Source organism: Rhododendron vialii, chromosome 12a (assembly GCF_030253575.1).
Source record: "Rhododendron vialii isolate Sample 1 chromosome 12a, ASM3025357v1".
NCBI lineage: Eukaryota > Viridiplantae > Streptophyta > Magnoliopsida > Ericales > Ericaceae > Rhododendron > Rhododendron vialii.
The window spans coordinates 2,240,828-2,257,578 of record NC_080568.1 but is presented as its reverse complement, the minus strand read 5'-3'; the positions used below and the strand labels follow the sequence as shown (position 1 = coordinate 2,257,578).

At 38.9% G+C, this 16,751-nt stretch overlaps 2 protein-coding genes across 2 annotated transcripts; one reads left to right on the top strand and one right to left on the bottom strand.

The window, feature by feature from the left end:
* Positions 1 to 6,496: 6,496 nt before the first annotated feature.
* LOC131311877 (uncharacterized) lies at positions 6,497 to 9,007 on the top strand. The gene is made up of 2 exons (XM_058339496.1): positions 6,497 to 7,094; positions 8,353 to 9,007. The coding sequence occupies exons 1-2, from the start codon at positions 6,678 to 6,680 to the stop codon at positions 8,452 to 8,454; spliced, it is 519 nt and encodes a 172-aa protein (XP_058195479.1). The 5' UTR covers positions 6,497 to 6,677; the 3' UTR covers positions 8,455 to 9,007.
* Positions 9,008 to 14,418: 5,411 nt separating this feature from the next.
* Positions 14,419 to 16,544, bottom strand: LOC131311871 (zinc transporter 5-like). Its single transcript, XM_058339489.1, has 3 exons — positions 15,576 to 16,544; positions 15,325 to 15,474; positions 14,419 to 14,931 (listed from the first exon to the last, which is right to left on the bottom strand). Exons 1-3 carry the CDS (start codon positions 16,251 to 16,253, stop codon positions 14,626 to 14,628), a joined length of 1,134 nt encoding a protein of 377 aa, XP_058195472.1. The 5' UTR covers positions 16,254 to 16,544; the 3' UTR covers positions 14,419 to 14,625.
* Between the last annotated feature and the right edge of the window lie 207 nt (positions 16,545 to 16,751).

The following is a 16,751-nucleotide window of genomic DNA, read 5'->3' as shown; positions in this document are numbered from 1 at the left end:
CAAATTTTGAACAAGCTGAGCTCGAATGTTTTAATTCGGTTCATTTACAGTCCTAGTTAAAATGGATTTACTTAATAACCTATTAACATTCTGACCTCCCAAAAAAAAAATGGCGAAAGGGAAAAAATGAACTCAAAGCCACATACATGACTCTCATAATAACACCAACAAAGCTTTTAAAATGATGAAACGTGGAATTGGTTCCGCAAAATTAATAGAGGTGCGTACGCTAGCTTAGATACTCCGAGTTATCAAATATAAATATATGCAGTGATGGATACTCGGGACAGCGCACTGATAAAATGTTCAAAAAAATTCATGTACTTCTTTTTAGTTTTCGCGGTGGGTATTGCTAATGCCAAAACTATTTTTATTAATGTCAAAAATTGCAATGCAAAAAAGACTTGTCCGTGTGCAAGGTACAAGGCGTACAAGGCTTTTATGCACTACAATTTTGACACTTACAAAAACAAGAAGTTTTTGGGTGCAAATAGAATATAGTCCACGTAGTACTCGAATGCGCATCCGAGTCGTCCAAAAAGATACATGTCCCCTTTTTTCTAACGGTATTAGAGACCCAGCCAAGACTGATTAGATCGGGTGAAGTGCCCCCAGAGGCAAGAAGAGAAGAAGAAAAAGGTGTGATCTTTTCCCGCAACAGATTTGGATAGATGACATGAAGCCGACCCCGGTCCCTAGGGGAGATTAATCTCTTCTTCTTAGCTGCACTGATATAGTAGTACGAAATGAGAAGTTTTTGGACGGTCAGGATTTGAGAGAGAGAAAAAGAGGAGAGAGAGTGGTCGGCTGAGGGGCAGAAAGTGATTAGATCTGAGCCGTTCATAACACGTTTGGACGGCTTAGATGCTCGCTGGATACTGCTATGTGGTACCCAATTTGCACAAAAAAAAACTTCACAATATCAAACAATTTTAGAATTATCATCTCTTTTTCGCAATATGACAATAATTATAGGAATCCGAGACCATAGAAGCTACCTCCAATATTTTTTAAGATTGTTAATTATAAAAAATAAAATAAAATTCCAGATTGTAATAACTTGAAACATTATGAGGAGCATGAAATTCTTCTGGGTCTGCCCTAGTTAAGAGGGAATAGACAGGATACCTACAAAGATTTGATGTCCTTTTCCCGACAGAATGGCATCTCATTTTCCTAATAATACAAGTCAATTTATATCCGTTGTCCGCCAATAACATTTTTTTCCTTTTGTTTATTTCAATACGAAAACTATATGCTTTATCCATTTGTGATATATATATTGGATATTAATTTTGGGGCTCCAATTTTTACTGTCGGCGCTCCTACAAGTGGAGTGCCGGCAATAAAAATTAGAGTGCCAAAGTTGGCTGGAGTTTGTGTAGGTGCTCGGATCCGCGAGTGCTTTTTTGGGGGCTGTGGGTTTTCGGGGGTGGTTCACGGCGGTGGGGTCTGATCCAGTGGGGGATTTGAGGGGCAGGTTTTGGGTGTCTTGGATGTGGTTCAGTGAAGGTGGTTGGGTGGAAACGAGGATCTCGGCGGCAGGAGCAGGGCAGCAGCAGTGTAATCTCAGGCGGTGGGTTCACGGCATGGGCAGTAGCAGTGGTTCAGCGGTGCACGGCGGTGACAACGGGTCAACTTGCAACGGTGGGGTTTCTTTGCAACTAAGGGGCAGCAACAGCGGCTAGTTCTCCGGGTTCTGGTAGCGACAACTAAGCGTCTTCTTTGTTGGCAGCTGTTTTGAGTGCAGTGGCTATTTAGAGCATTTTTGGGTTTGGATTTGGCCCATTTTTGATTGTCTCTTGCCAACACTTGGGTCTCGGGTAACCTCAAGATAGTAATTTTTTATTCGGGTGCCTTTATCCTTTTAATCTTTGTATTATTGCGGAGATTAATAAAATTTCTTTTACCGATTCAAAAAAAAAATCAAAATCCTATATATTTGGTCATTATTATTCCACCTCGTGAGAAAATATACGTCATGTTAAGGGAGTTTTCTCTACCGGTGATAGAGTTTGTAAAGTTTGATTCATTTTGGTTTGTGCTTCGTCGACTATTCGCGATTAACCGCTGCTGATATAATGAAGTTGTTTTTTGATATGCACAAACCCATGAAGTTATACATACCTTTGTATACACAAATGTAACTATCGTACTTTTTTCATTTGATATGTAGAAAACCGGTGTGAGCTGCTGATTGAACAAATTCACTAACCATCTTTTTAGAACTACACAATTTTAGGCCAGGGACGTCGTGGAAGTAACAAAAATGTCACTTTTTCTTAGTACTTATAAGAAAAAAAAAGGGAAAAAAAATTAGGATTCCAAAAGTACCTGTTGTTCTGTCAGAAGACCAAGAAGAAGAAGAAAACAAAAGAGAAATAGTAATCGAAAAGGAAGAAGAAAAAGTATCTTGATTGTTCTTCGCGCGTTGTGTCTTGTGGTTTGGTCGATCTCTCAGGATTTGTATATGCTAGCCACAACTTACTGGTTCTTCTACCGGAATACTGTTGTTTGCAAAAATATTCACAAAATTGTGTACTCCAGTTTACTTCAAAGCTATTTAAGGAAAGTATCGTAGTTCTATACACCTCTTTCCCTTAGTTTGTATATTTACTATTGACACCCTTTATTTTATACTTTCACATTTTCTACCCTGGGCTACTGTTGAATTGAATAACTAACTCCACTATCTCTGCGTGCGTAGTGGAGTATTATTTTGTTTAGTTTAGCATGTGAGTTTTTACTATTTATTTGATGGTATTATTTTGGTATTTTATATTTAATTATATGTAGCTTGAAGAGTAATGTTTTCTTCTAACTAAATGGACTAAATCGTATTTTAAGTGGAAACTAATGAGCTTTTTTTCGCCTTTATATTGAAGACAAAAAAAAAAAAATCAGTAGAAACTCTAGTTTGTAATCTGGTAAATACAAGATTTATTATCTAGTGCACATAATTAACTAGAGCTAGCTCAATTAACCAGAACTCTTGTATCTCACTTTGAATCTTTCCACCTGCGTATATGTGTTCTCTCCTTACATGGACTTTAATTTTTTTTCTTTCTTTCTTTGTTTCTTCCCCATGATGAGCTTATTTTTGGTATTGGTTAGTCGTTGGCTTGGTTATCTTGTAGACTCTCATAATTTATTTATTTATGATCATATGAACTCTCACAATTGATGAGTTGTCGGGCTTAGTTATCGATTGACAGAAAAAAAATCTAGTGCACATTACCTGCTCTACAAACTGAGCTAGGAGGCAACTTCGAAAGTAAGATTGAGTCGTAATTTATGGAGAACAAACTTATAATTTAGACACAACCAATAAAAGATATTTGACGACAAACCCCAAGGGATTTGGCCAAGTGGTTATAAGAAAGCAATAAGTAACTCCTCCATGAGTTCACATGTTTCAATTCCACGGAGGCCAAACTTTCTAAATTAACCTTGGCCCTACTGGGAGTTATCCCCGGTCGTTACCTTGACAGCTCCGGAATTAGTTGAGGTAGACGCAAGTTGGCCCGGACACACGGTTACAAAAAAAAGATACTTGACGACAAGTGTCATAACTCATGACGTACGATTTAGGCAATGCAGTTGTGGTTTTTAGACTTCAATTTTTAGGGTTCGTGGGTGTTGCTGGTCCTAATGCCGGTGCTATGAGGTCATTTGCCTTTCCTCAATTGATTGGAGTCTGTTTACCCAAAAAGACAAAAAGAAAAAAGGTGACAGTTTGTGGCGGTTTGCGAATCCTGCGTAAATGTGCATCAAACCGACACAAATGTGTGACGGATATCATTTCATCGTCTGCTCAAATTAAAATTTGGAGTAAAGTCTCGTATAACTAATTCCATGAGAATTTCGAACATAAATTCTAGATGAATAATGCCACTCAGTTTAATTTAGACCTTGACTACTAGCTCCCTTCCATAAGTTCCATATAGCCTCGTTACTCTCCAGGCCCACATAATGGTTCCTTGTCGGATTTACAAGAATTATCCGAAGTACTCATTTTAGGGTCTTACGGCCCGTTTGCCGACGGGATATAAGGGACAGATATGTTATCACCCCGAATAGTATATCCGAAGTGTTTATATCTGGTGTTTGCCACCCTGATATATACTGCAGGATATTATATTCGCCTTTGGGCGGATATACTTAAGGATGGGGGAGAGGTGGTGTCATTATTATATCCACCTTCTTAATTACAAAAATGCCTCTATTCTCTTTTAATTCTACATACACCTACTTATATTCACCCCAAAACAAACCAAACATATACATATCAATCCTTCTATAAATTACTCAACAACCCATCCATCTCATATTCCGCATATATGTATCCACCCTTTTATCATATATCTCCTCATATTATATACATTCGAAACTAATCCGGTCGACACACGACCCGTTAAGAATCCATAGAGGAGAACACCTCAGCAACCAATCAATTTTATAGGACATTAATGGGTACTTGATTATCTCATATTTTGTTTCTTAAATTTGACGGTAAATATGTGGTAAACTCAGATATTTGATATTATTTATTGCCAAAAAATATAAGGTGTTCTATCGATGTCGAATCCAACTTATGTTTTATGGAGATATTTCACTGTTTGGATAGAGATGAACATTTCGAATCACTGCCATGAACATGAAAAAAGAGTTCAGTTTGAAGAAATAAGCAGAAAAAAGGAAAACAAAACAATTATGTTGTGGGCTGCCGTTAGAATCATTTCAAATCATTACAGTTTGAATGACTGATCTGTGTCGGCCGTTGTTAGAGTGGACATTTTTTTTTTGGTGGTAAAACCAAAAAAAAGAGTGTACTTTGGCTAATAAGTGGTTAACTGGTTAAGGCATGTGCCATGGTAAGTGCTTGGAACTCTCCCACGAGTAGGGATGGCAATTCCGGCCGCCCCGACCCAATCCGTCTCGTTCCCCGCCCCAAATGGGTAGGGGATTATTTGGGGATCGGATATGGTATGGGAATAATTTTTAAAAAAAAGTGGGGAACAGGTAGGGGATGGGATATGAGGTAGTACCCGCCCCGATCTCCACCCCGCCCCGCCCCACTAGCCTACTATATATAATGCATAATTTTATATATATACACACACACACACACACACACAAGTTAGGGTTCCTGATCCCCGCCCCAGCCCCACTAGCCTACTATATATATAGATAAGTTAGGGTTTTCCCATTTTCCAGTCGCCACTCTAGAGACTTACGTCTCCAATCCCCAGCCCCACTAGCCTACTCGTCTTGTTTGTTTGAAACTGTTTTTATTTCAATTTGGTTTGTAATGCACTATGGCAGCAACTATATGACTGTTTTAATTTAAATTTGATTTATAATAGCACTACGACAGCAGATGTGACTATTTTCATTTTGATTTAGTTTGTAATGGTACTATGGCAGCAACTGTGGCTATTTTCCTTGACATTTGGTTTGTAATGGCAGCGTAGATTGTTTTTTTTTTTTTTGAATTTTAGTTTCTTGGTTCGTATTTTATGACAGGTGACTTTTTTTTTTTAAAGTTTTGGGATCTTTGGATCCCCGATTCCCCGTTTGGGGCAGGGATGGAGGGTAAAAATAAATCTCCAGTGGGGATTGGGGCGGGGATGGAGAGGGATTTGAGTTCGGAGATCGGGGATGGGGATAGTGGTATCCACCCCCAACCCTCCCCATTGCCATCCCTACCCACGAGACTTAAAAATCTCTCTAGCACTAATTTATTTGTTTTCCTGTTTTCAAAGCTCTTCTCATGTCTCTCTTTCATTCTAAATTTTTGAATAAATTCCCATAAGGTTAGTAATTTTTTTCATTAACTAGTGAGGAACGAGACCCATTTGGAGATTACTTCTTTGCAATAGTTTAGTATTTTTAAAGCATTTTCTTTGCGGATTCTGGATGGTGTGAATTCACAAATATGTCTATCTACACATTTATATGAATAAGTAATGATGACACTCTGTGTCCGAAGAAATCCAACTTTTTAAGAGAACATGTCTCCTTATAAAATTTGTTGAGATTGCCAACGCTAACCCTTGTTCCCTACTTTCAAAACTACTTCTAATGATTTATGAGGGTAAGTTTATGTACGTCTACACCTCTCTCTCTTTTTTGAATTTTTAAAGATGAAGAGCATTTTGGGACATATTAAAATACAATAATGGACAAGCAATTTGTGAGGGAGGGAGCATATAAGAAGGGAGAAGTTTTTGGTGCCGGGCGAGTACCATGCGCTTGGTATTCCGTCAGCGATTCCCATCCGAATTTTAGAGAAAGAAAATGAGGAAAGAAAGAATAAATCTAGGCCGCGTGTCCAAAACACATTTGGTCGGCTAAGATTGTCAACGGATTCCGCCACGTGGTATCTACTGAACCCCAAAAACTTCTCATAAATAAGGGGACTAGATACATTCAAACGACAGGTGGCCGGTTTAGCCACGTGAGTGGCGTATGAGCCTCCTTAAAATGAATTTATTTCTCGGCCCGTGGGAGAATTGACTTTGCAACGGCTACTTTCTGTCCTCTTAAAACAGATGCTCCAGCCCAGACTTGCAAACCGCTGAGAAGAAAAAACAGAGTCGGAAAATCGCAACACAGCACCAAACAAGCTACACGAGAGAGAGAGAGAGAGAGAGTGTGTGTGTACTGGGTTGAGAATGGAAATCCCAATGGAAATGAAAATGCCAGCGGAAATGGGAATAAGGGAAAACATGATGGTGGTGGTGGTGGTGGAGTACCTGGGCGACTCGATGTCGAAAGATCTCCTCGGCAAGTTCCCCGACTACTCCGCCTTCGACTTCGACTACTCCCAGAGCTCCCTGTGGTCGCCTCTGAGAAAGCTAGCCTACCACCGGGACGACGATGAGGAACACGAAAAAGAGGAGGAACACGAGGGGTTGGTGCTTGTCGACGCTTTGAAGAAGGCCACCGTCGATTTGAAGAAGAAGATCGCCACCGGTACTCACGTCTTTCACGATAAAATTCGGATGCTGAAGCAGAGGAGGAGGAAGAAGAAGCAGAAGGCCGCCTTTGATTTCTCTCCCGCCCCTGTTTCCTCCCCAACCCCAAGAAAGGTACCCTCTTTCTTTCTTCTGCCCATCTAAATCATCTCGGTATTTTTTCCCCTTCAATTTTATCGAATTTCATTCACAAAATCTAAATATTGCTACCGATAACCAATCAACTTGATCTTTTGCATGAATAGTGTGTGTGTCAAGACCTGTAAAATAAACAGTTTTGATTGTCGAAATATGTGGTGAAGCTCATTCTATTGGGTGGTGTGTTTATAAGTAGTGTTACTAGTGTATTTGAGAGATGTGTAAGTAGAATTACACTTTGTGACTAGGGTATTTTCCTAGTGAATATTTTTTTCCCGTGATTGTCTCTTTGCATTAGGAAGATACTTGTGACACAGATATTTAGACACAAATGTGTTCGATGGCAAAGACCTTATGTGATTGAATGACACTGAACATGTTTGTGTCCTATTGTGTCCTATGTGGAACAAGTGTACAGTTTCAACGGGATTGCTAACCTCTGCTTAGTAGGCTGTAGATGGTGGATAATAAGTGCTAAACCTAGTAAATAATGTTCGGATTTGAATACATATCTCACCGATATTAATACATTTTCAAGAATATCAATACACTCTCTTCAAATATCAATGCACTTTTTATATGTTATCTACCGTCCTCAGAACTGTGGTTGGCATTTTGCTAGTTTCTATAATTCTATAGGAGTTTTAACATTCTAGATATGACTTCCATTCATTGATTCCAATTTTTTTTAGGAAATTGATATCCACTCTCCATTTTTCCACCTATACTCCCTCTCTTTTTTTTTTTTTTGTCTCTATTAAGATGAAATTATTAAAATACATAGTGGAGAAATTACTAAAAAAGGAGTGTAGGTGGAGAAATGTGGAGTGTGGATACCAATTTCCTTTTCTTTAATAACGCACGACCATCAAAGTAGATTTGAACTCTAGGTTCAGGTGAACTTGAAATATTAAACATTGAATCTCTTGATTGTTTTTTGAAGTTTAGTCCTACACCATATGTTTTTTTAAATACCCAGATGCCCGGGCCAGCTTGCACACACCTCGACTAATTCCAGAAACCCTGAAGTTATTAGCTTTTTCCATATCCATTTGGCCAAACCCCCCTCGGAGTTGTCCTAAACCATTTGTTTGTGGGGTTAAAATTCTAATCGATTTTCAATTAGATGTTGGATTCGTAGTTTTTCTAATAAGATGTGTTTGTCTATTGGTTCTCTTTCTTGTGGATACGAATCCAGCAATTGATTTTGTTGTACAAACTAATCTGGATGCAGGGATGGAATAAGCTTTTGAAAGTCGCCTCTAAGCGTTTCAAGAAGGCTGCCAAGAAAAAGGACCCCACCTATCATAACAGGCTTAGCTACCCAATTGTATGATTTTACGAAAAGGATATACACACAGATTTCAGATCTGTGCAAGCAAGCACAGACCTCTTTCAGGCTAGTTTTGGATCTCAAAAAAAATGATCGGAGTTGTTCATTTTGTTTAAAATGCTTTGTTTATGGTCTCTACCAAAAATCAACTGAATAGAATATCAGTAAGAGTGTATACGAAACATCCAATTTTGTCCTAGAATTTAGGCTTGAATTCTGGAACAAAGTTGTATGTTTCTTAGACACACTTACCAATATCCTAGTCAGTTGATTTTGGTAGGAATCATAAACAAAATATTTTAAACAAAATGAGCAACTCTGATCATTTTTTAGAACCCGAAACGGATCTAAAAGAAGTCTGTGCATGCTGGCACAGATTACACAATCTGTGTAGATAGCAATTCAAATTTCTAGTCTGTGTCCTTCCCAGCTTAGGGTTCCCCTTATTCCATCTTTATTACTTGCATTTGTATCCCTTTGACCAATAACTGTTATATCGATGTTATTTTTTCCTGGTCCGTAGTAAAGTGTATGGTATTCTGTCACCTTCGTTGGAGAGTGTTGTCCTGTCACACTACATTAGTATCTGTAGGGGACCTAACTGCATCTACGTCGGGGTTGAAGCTAAATTGTTACTCTCAATATTCATTTTGTCTCACAAGGTCTCACTCGCATTAGTTTTTTTTTTAGGGACGGTAAAAGGGTAATTTTACTTACCAAACTCACCTAGGCAATTGCTGACTAAGGAGAGGTAGAGTGAACCCTTTAAACACACACATACAAATCCAAACTCCCGATGTGGGAGCCAGCCCATCTCACTCGCATTAGTGATAATACAAATTTACATAAATCAGAGTAGAAGGCTATCAGCTGGTGATGGTCTGGTGGTACCGTGGTCGGAAATTTGCAATCATGTAATTTGATGATTAGAATAATACGGGTTCGAGTCAAGCGCAATTCTGACTCAAATGTCTCATAAACACCTAAATCAGGTGCCATTTTAAAAAGTTTCCTTTTTAATAAATCTGGATCATTGATTCTCGAAATGAGCGGTCAAGATGCGACTACTTTCTAAATTCCGTTTTTGGAACGAGGCCGGGAACTTTAGAAAGACTTTAAGTCCATTTAGTCATATCAGCTAATGGACTTGGTTGGGCCATTAGTCATATCAGCTGATGGGCTTGGTTGGGCTGAAATCAGGTTTTGGTTCTTACATCAATTCTAAAGGGCCCAAATGTAAATTTGTCGGGCTTTAGTTCAGAGTAGTAGTCCATATATATAAACTGTGAAATTATACAATAGTTCAGGAGTACCGCCACATACAGAACTGGCCCAAGAGTTTTTAGTGCCCAAGACCTAATAAAAAAGTGTGCTCTTGTAATACTTAACAATTTTTACAGCAACAATCACAATACGAGAAAACCAAACCAATATAAAGTTCTACTAATCATTACCTACAAACATAAAATACAAAGTCTCCAAATAAGCAAATACATATTATCTTAAGAATGCATGAATATCACTTGAATATTACTCGTATTGCATTTCTAAAAGCAAAAATATTAATTAAATTTGTATAATCCACATATTTCGCAATGTCATTTTCAATTGATAATACCGATAACCCATTTAGTCTTTCTTGTGACATGGTTGATCGAAGGTAATTTTTGATCAATTTCACCTTTGAAAAGCTTCTTTCTCCCATAACACTAACTGGTACAAATTATGGGATGATGGGTTGAGCACTTGGGCTTATGGGATAGTAGGTTGGGCTAACTAATTATCTCAAATTGAGCATTTTTTTTTTCATTCTATTGGGCTTAAAAACAATCATACTCAAACTCAAATAATAAACATATTGGAGTGCTCCTAAAATTAGAAATTTTTTGGATACCCTTAGGCCAGCATTGGCCACATAGTATTTTGAACCACTTTACAACCATTCATTCTTATGAAGTCCATACACTTAATGGTAAACTCCACGAGAATATGTGGTTGTAAAGTGGTCCTCCGGACCACGTGGCAGTACTCCCGAACTATTGAATTACTCATGATATAAACTCCACAACGCTTGCAAAACGTAATGTTAGGTGAGGCTCACATAACTTTCGCATGCATAAAGTAGCTAACTGTTAGGTGGTTGATACATCGTCTGGTTTGCATGAATAAATTAAGTAGTAGAACAAAAGGGGAAAAAAGAGCTGATCGAGCAGGATTAGGCTGACGATGGGGTATTTCATGTGCCGGGTATGCATCCCCTCCTCTCACAATGTAAGCGTTATCTATGCTCGACTAACTTTATGTTTGCCCCTCTTGAATCCAGGGGCACATTCATTAATGGGCAAGAGAAGTCAAGTGACCCCACTAAATGGGGAAACCCACCGGAGGAATACTTAAATTGTAGGACATTTTTTATAATTTTGCCCCATAAGCTTTAGAATTTGTAATTGTTGTCCAAAGATAATAGAATTGCCCCCTAAGTTCTATACCTTTTGGTTATTGTCCCATAAGTAAAATAATTGTCCACATTTTTTGGGTATTCCTCTCTCTCAACAAGAAAGATTGACTTTAGGGCAAAAGGATTGACTGTGACTTCTTTTAAGAGAAGTTATTCCATCCTCTTGAAGTAGGTTGGGCACGAATCTAAATCACACATTTAGATGGATTTTACACACTTGGGAGTGGACCTCATACGTTTGTGTGATTCAAGTTTGTACTCAACCGTGTTCCAGGGGCATTAATTAATTTCTCTTTTTCTTGTAGTATGTGTTTTTGGAAGAACATGATTTTCATACTCTTTTTCTTTTTTCTTTTTTATCAAGGCACCTCATTTTTTTGTCTTTTAATGTAAACTTTATGTGCAGTTTTCATTAAAAGACAATAAAACGAGTGGACAGATAAATAAATAAAAAATGAGTGTGAAAATCATTACTATTTTGGAATTTTAATTTTATGGTATAAACAGATATCCTTTTTTTTTTTGAGAAATTTTATAGATAGATAATTCACTTAACCACTTCTTATATGGCATTTCAGTGCATGTAATTTTTTTAAGTATATTGTAAATGAACTATATAAGATCAATAGATGTCTTCTTAAATCCCTTTTGTACATTGGTTTGAGGTTTAGGGTAGGTAACTGACTCCATTGCAAGCAAATTCTGAATCTGTCACTGCTTGAACCCTATTCCTCAATAACTTCATTACTCTATTTACTTTGTTGTTTATAAAACGAGAAGAAACAAATGCTTTGTTTAGAACACTTTTTGTAATTTTTTTTAAAAAAGTAATAGAAATAATAAGTGGAGAAAGATATAAAGAGAAATAATTTGAAGTAAGAAAAATTTATGAAGAATCTTTTGAAAAATGCTACAGCAAAAGTCAAAAGGAAAGAGCAGTAGGAGTGGAACTGCTATTCATGCTGAGAAAAGTGGGTGCCGGTCACGTCTGTCTTCACACATTTACAATTCATGGGAGCCATTCTCATGAAGGATGGAATTAGGGGTATTTAGTGGCGGCGACCGTCACGATAAGAATTTTAAAAAATACAATTACAAAAAAAGTTATGCCCAACTTATATATAGTCTCGCCTTCATTAAATTTTTTTAATATATATTTTGCCACTGCTAAAGTAAAATTCTGATTCCGTCCTTAATTCTCGTCGATCTAGTGGACTTTCTTATTGAGCCGCTTGACGATGTGATTTGTCTCCTAACCTTATCCGGCATCGTGTCGTGTCTTAGATAATCATTTCTGTAGGAGGCTTCCTCTCCGTCATTTCTGTAGGAGGTTTCCCTCTACGTCGTAGGGAATGATAATACAACGACAGCAAGCGAATGCAAGAAACACACACCCCAAAACAAAGTCACACCACATACTACTACCCGATAAATATTAGTAGTTCTCACTCGCTGTCTATCTTACTGTTGCATTTGGAAGGATATATAGCCCCAAAACAAATTACTCACCTCCTTCCCCAAAACACTCCCACACCACCACCACCACCACCACCACCACCAAACCCTAGCCGCTGCCGCCTCACCATCACCACCGCAAACGGTGGTGCAACCAGCTGTCACCGGAGGTGGAGCACCGGCCGTTCACGACGGAGGAGGACGAGTTGATCGTGAAGGCCCACGTCACTACAAGAAAAATCGGTATGTACTAGTACTTTTTCTACCAACGGCTCAAAAAAGCGCTACAATAAGAGGTCTATATCAACACTTTTTGCCAGATAAGGCGACCATTTTGCAGCGGTCCAAAAAAAGCGCTGGAATTGACCGGATATTTACCAATGGCCCAAGAAAAGCACTGGAATAGACCCCCCATTTACTGGCGTCCAAGAAAAGTGCTAGAATAGATTCTCATTTACCGGCGCCCAAAAAAAGTGCTGGAATAGACAAAAAAAACAATTAATCGAGCAATATCTAATAATATTATATTATATATTTTTTAACAATCTTCAATATGATTATTTAGCAGATCTCAATAAAACAAACTATTTTAATAGTCGAGGATAGATATTGCTCGATCAGTTGTTTCTTTGGGTCTATTCCAGGGCTCCTGGGCTCTGGAAAATGGGGGGGTCTATTCCAGCACTTTTCTTGGACGCTGGTAAATGGGGGTCTATTCCAACGCCTTTCTTAGGCCGTTGGTAAATGTTCGGTCAATTCCAACGCTTTTTTTGGGCCACTAGAAGTAGTTAGCCTATTTCAGCGCTTTTGCTTGGACCGTTGGGAAAGCACCATTCTAGCGGCAGCTAAAAAAAGTGTTCTTGCATAGACCTCCTATTCTAATGCTTTTCGAGCCGTTGGTAGAAAAACGTTGGTACATATTGATTTTCTGAAGTGGTGGGCCTTCACGATCAACTCGCCCTCCTTTGTCGTGAACAGCCGATCCTCCACCTCTGGTGACAGCTGGTTGCATCACCACAGACTATGGTGATGGTGGGGCTATGGTGGCGATGGCAGCTAGAGTTTGGTGGCGGTGGTGGTGGTGGTGTGGGGAAGAATGTGAGTAATTTTAGGGTGTGGTTATGTTTGGGGGGAGAGGAGTTGTGTTTGTGAAGTTTCAATCTTAGCCATTGAAACCGGCTAAGATGGAGTGAGTGTTACAATTTATGTTAAAAATTGTGTAGGTAGAACCGACCCATATATATGTAGGCCCAAATGTAATTTGTTGGCCTTGCTTATTTCTTTTTCTTTTGAAATGGAACCATAAATCCCCCGTTAGCAATTTTCTTGGGGGACTTAAAGAATAGTCCTTCGCAGCCACCTAATGTAGATTTCCGTCCTTCAGTTTTTTCACCATTATGTTTTCATCCTCTTGCTTTATTTTTGCCAATAATGCCCTCATATATAAGACAGTACATACATACATACATACATACATATATATATATATATATATATATATATAAATATATACATCTACATCTATGTGTATATAACAACGAAAAATGGGATGAAAACGTAACTTCTCCCATCCCCGCGATCAAACCGCGATTACTCCCCCAACGATTTCGCATTCCCATCCTGAGATACCTTGTTACGATGACAATGATGGATGGAGAATTACGAAAATCGATGGAAGGAACGAAAATGCCAAAGTTCAAATGTTTGTGGGAGGACTAAACTCCATCCCGGGGACCTTATATATCCGTTCGGAATTTCAAACGGATCAAGTAGATGGTAATAGAAATCAGTAGGATTTGGTAATCTTCACATTCGAAATTTCAAACTTTGAAATTGTCCTGTTATTTCTTCAGTTAATTGCAGGCCTATGATGGTTGCATCCTAATCCCTTTAATTTAGGAATCAAAGTGATTTGAAACGGAAATTAAAGGGATCTAAATCCTCCTACTATTACTCACGAAATTGCAGGACTGCCTGACTATTCTTACGTTATACAGAGTATATCTCTCTATTCATATATATGCATATATCTCTCTATACGTTGTATATCTTACTAGAGGGGTAATAATTAAGGATATTTCACACATCGAAAGGATGAATACATAATGGTTCAAAATGGCCTGGATAAATACTTACATGAGGTGGGGAAAGAAGATGAATATTTAAAAACTCCTAATATATAACAAAGCAACCCAAGCAAGCATTAAGCCCAAAACAACATAAGCCGTTAAAATTGACTATTTGAAGTGCCCAACCAAGCATTAAGCCCACTTGGCTAAGAGAGACATACATCCAACTCCGAATAGTAGTGAAGCATATGCAACCATTTGAAGCTTCATGTTGGCTAGCATTCTCGGGTTCTCGAAATCCGCAGCAAGAAGATCGACGAGGGACATGTATATCAAGATCCCCGACGCAGCTGCATTCAGCATACCTTCTACTATCAAAGCCACCGGGCTGTTCTCCTTGTAAACGTTAGTTATTGCAATGCCGATCGCAATCCCAACCGGCGTTGTGAGGGAGAAAAACAATGCCATGATTGTTATAGCACGGCACTTGAGTTTTGCCTAGAATGAAACCAACAATATACATTTTTAGGGATATTTGATTTGATAGCTGAACATGTTTTTTATTTTGGATATGCGGAATCCCTAAACTATTCTATCCTATAGGGAAAAGACTATTCTAGTCCTATTACTGGGCTATAGGAGGTAATAATTTGGGACTCGGAAACCCTGTAATGCAGGGTGCACTACACGTTCATGTATTGCATATTGCAGTCGTTGGTGAATGTTTTCAACGGTCCGGATTCAAATGAAACTTTTTCGGGGAATAGTTTCATTTGAATCTGGATCGTTGAAAACACTCACGGATGGCTGAGATTTGCGATTTATTAAGTCAAAGTTTGCAAATAAAAAATTAAAAAAAGGAGGTTTAATTAGGAGGAGTAAAATCATTACCTGAGTAATGCATCCACCAAGACCCATGCCCTCAAAGAACTGATGGAATGATAGGGCTGCAACCAGAGGCTTTATTGTTTTTGGACTCTCTGAAACACCCAAAGCTAATCCAATAATTACGGAGTGGACCACAATTCCCAGTTCCAAAACCTACAAAAAAGAAAGAAAAAAGAAAAAAGAAAGAAAAGATATTAGATATTAAAATTTGCAACGCCAATCAATAACAAGTTGCTTGGAATTCGATCAATTACCTGAGCAATAACACGATACCTAATAAGCTCTTTGGAAACTGGGCCACCGTATACAGAGGAAAGCATTGCAGATCCATGAGTATGTCCATGAGTGGCGTGGGTGTGAACGGGGACGTCATGAGTGGCGTGGGTTTGAACGGGGACGACATGAGTGGCGTGTTCTCCGTTCTCCTCCCCGTCGACATTCACAGGACCAGCGCCGGACTTGGCCAGTTGCGATTGAGTATAGTAAGAAGTGGCAAGTTTATCAAGCATCAAAGTTAAGATTGCCACCACCATGAAAACGAAACCACCCCAAGGGAATTCCCAGACTTTGCCTTTAAGACATGGCGAAGTCAATTTGTCGAATGCATCGGGAAGGACGTGAACGCAGCCCGTGGCGAGAATGACACCCGCTGCAAAAGTCTTCACTACGAAGAACGCGTTTTTCTCCGGGCTCAGAGCCGGTACGCTCTTCCCAACAATAGGAAGATACACCCCAACTGCACCCGCCACTAGAATCGAAAAAAACGCTCCAAGCTTATATTTTAGGGCTTCGCTCTTGTTGTTATCTTCTTCCTCCAAGTCGCACGTGCACTCTCCTACCACCGCTACCGGAAGGACCGCCGCCACGAGCATACACACAAAGAGGACGGTCGAGGTCGGAACCCTAGAACTAGTAACAAGCCCACTCGTCATGATTAAATATATATGTGAGTCACAAAAATAAAGAAGAAGGGGGAGTCTGGAGTTGAATAGGGTTACAAATATGGACGCAAATCATTTATAGAGCAAGGGAGAGACTGATTAAGGGAGAGACTGATCAATTCTAAACTGTAAAGAGATATTTGTTTAGTTCTTTAGTCAAGTTTGATTAGGTCAATAGTACGGATAAAGTTTTGAAATAGTGTCGACATATACTATTTCAGAAGTCTACGGATAAAGTTGAAATAGTGTTCACACATATATTTCACAAGTCTTCGAGGAAGATTCCACTACTTTAATGGAGAATGTAATTTAGGTTGTTTGAGAATGTAAAGTCTCTCCACTAGTTCATGGGGTGTTTTATTTTTATTTTTTTTTGCCACGGCGATATACATCAGCGGGGGTTAGCGGGGGTGTTAGAATTAGCATTGGGAGACCAGAAGCTATCCATAGTTCTGGTCTCCTAAAAAGCATGCCCTCTGTGGGGCTCGA

Coding starts and splice junctions, on each gene's coding strand:
- LOC131311877 (XM_058339496.1), top strand. CDS start 6,678: ATGGAAATCCCAATGGAAATGAAAATGCCAGCGGAAATGGGAATAAGG. Junction 7,095..8,352: donor CCTCCCCAACCCCAAGAAAG/GTACCCTCTTTC, acceptor ATCTGGATGCAG/GGATGGAATAAGCTTTTGAA.
- LOC131311871 (XM_058339489.1), bottom strand. CDS start 16,253: ATGACGAGTGGGCTTGTTACTAGTTCTAGGGTTCCGACCTCGACCGTC. Junction 15,475..15,575: donor GGTATCGTGTTATTGCTCAG/GTAATTGATCGA, acceptor TCTTTTTTGTAG/GTTTTGGAACTGGGAATTGT. Junction 14,932..15,324: donor TTGGTGGATGCATTACTCAG/GTAATGATTTTA, acceptor GTTTCATTCTAG/GCAAAACTCAAGTGCCGTGC.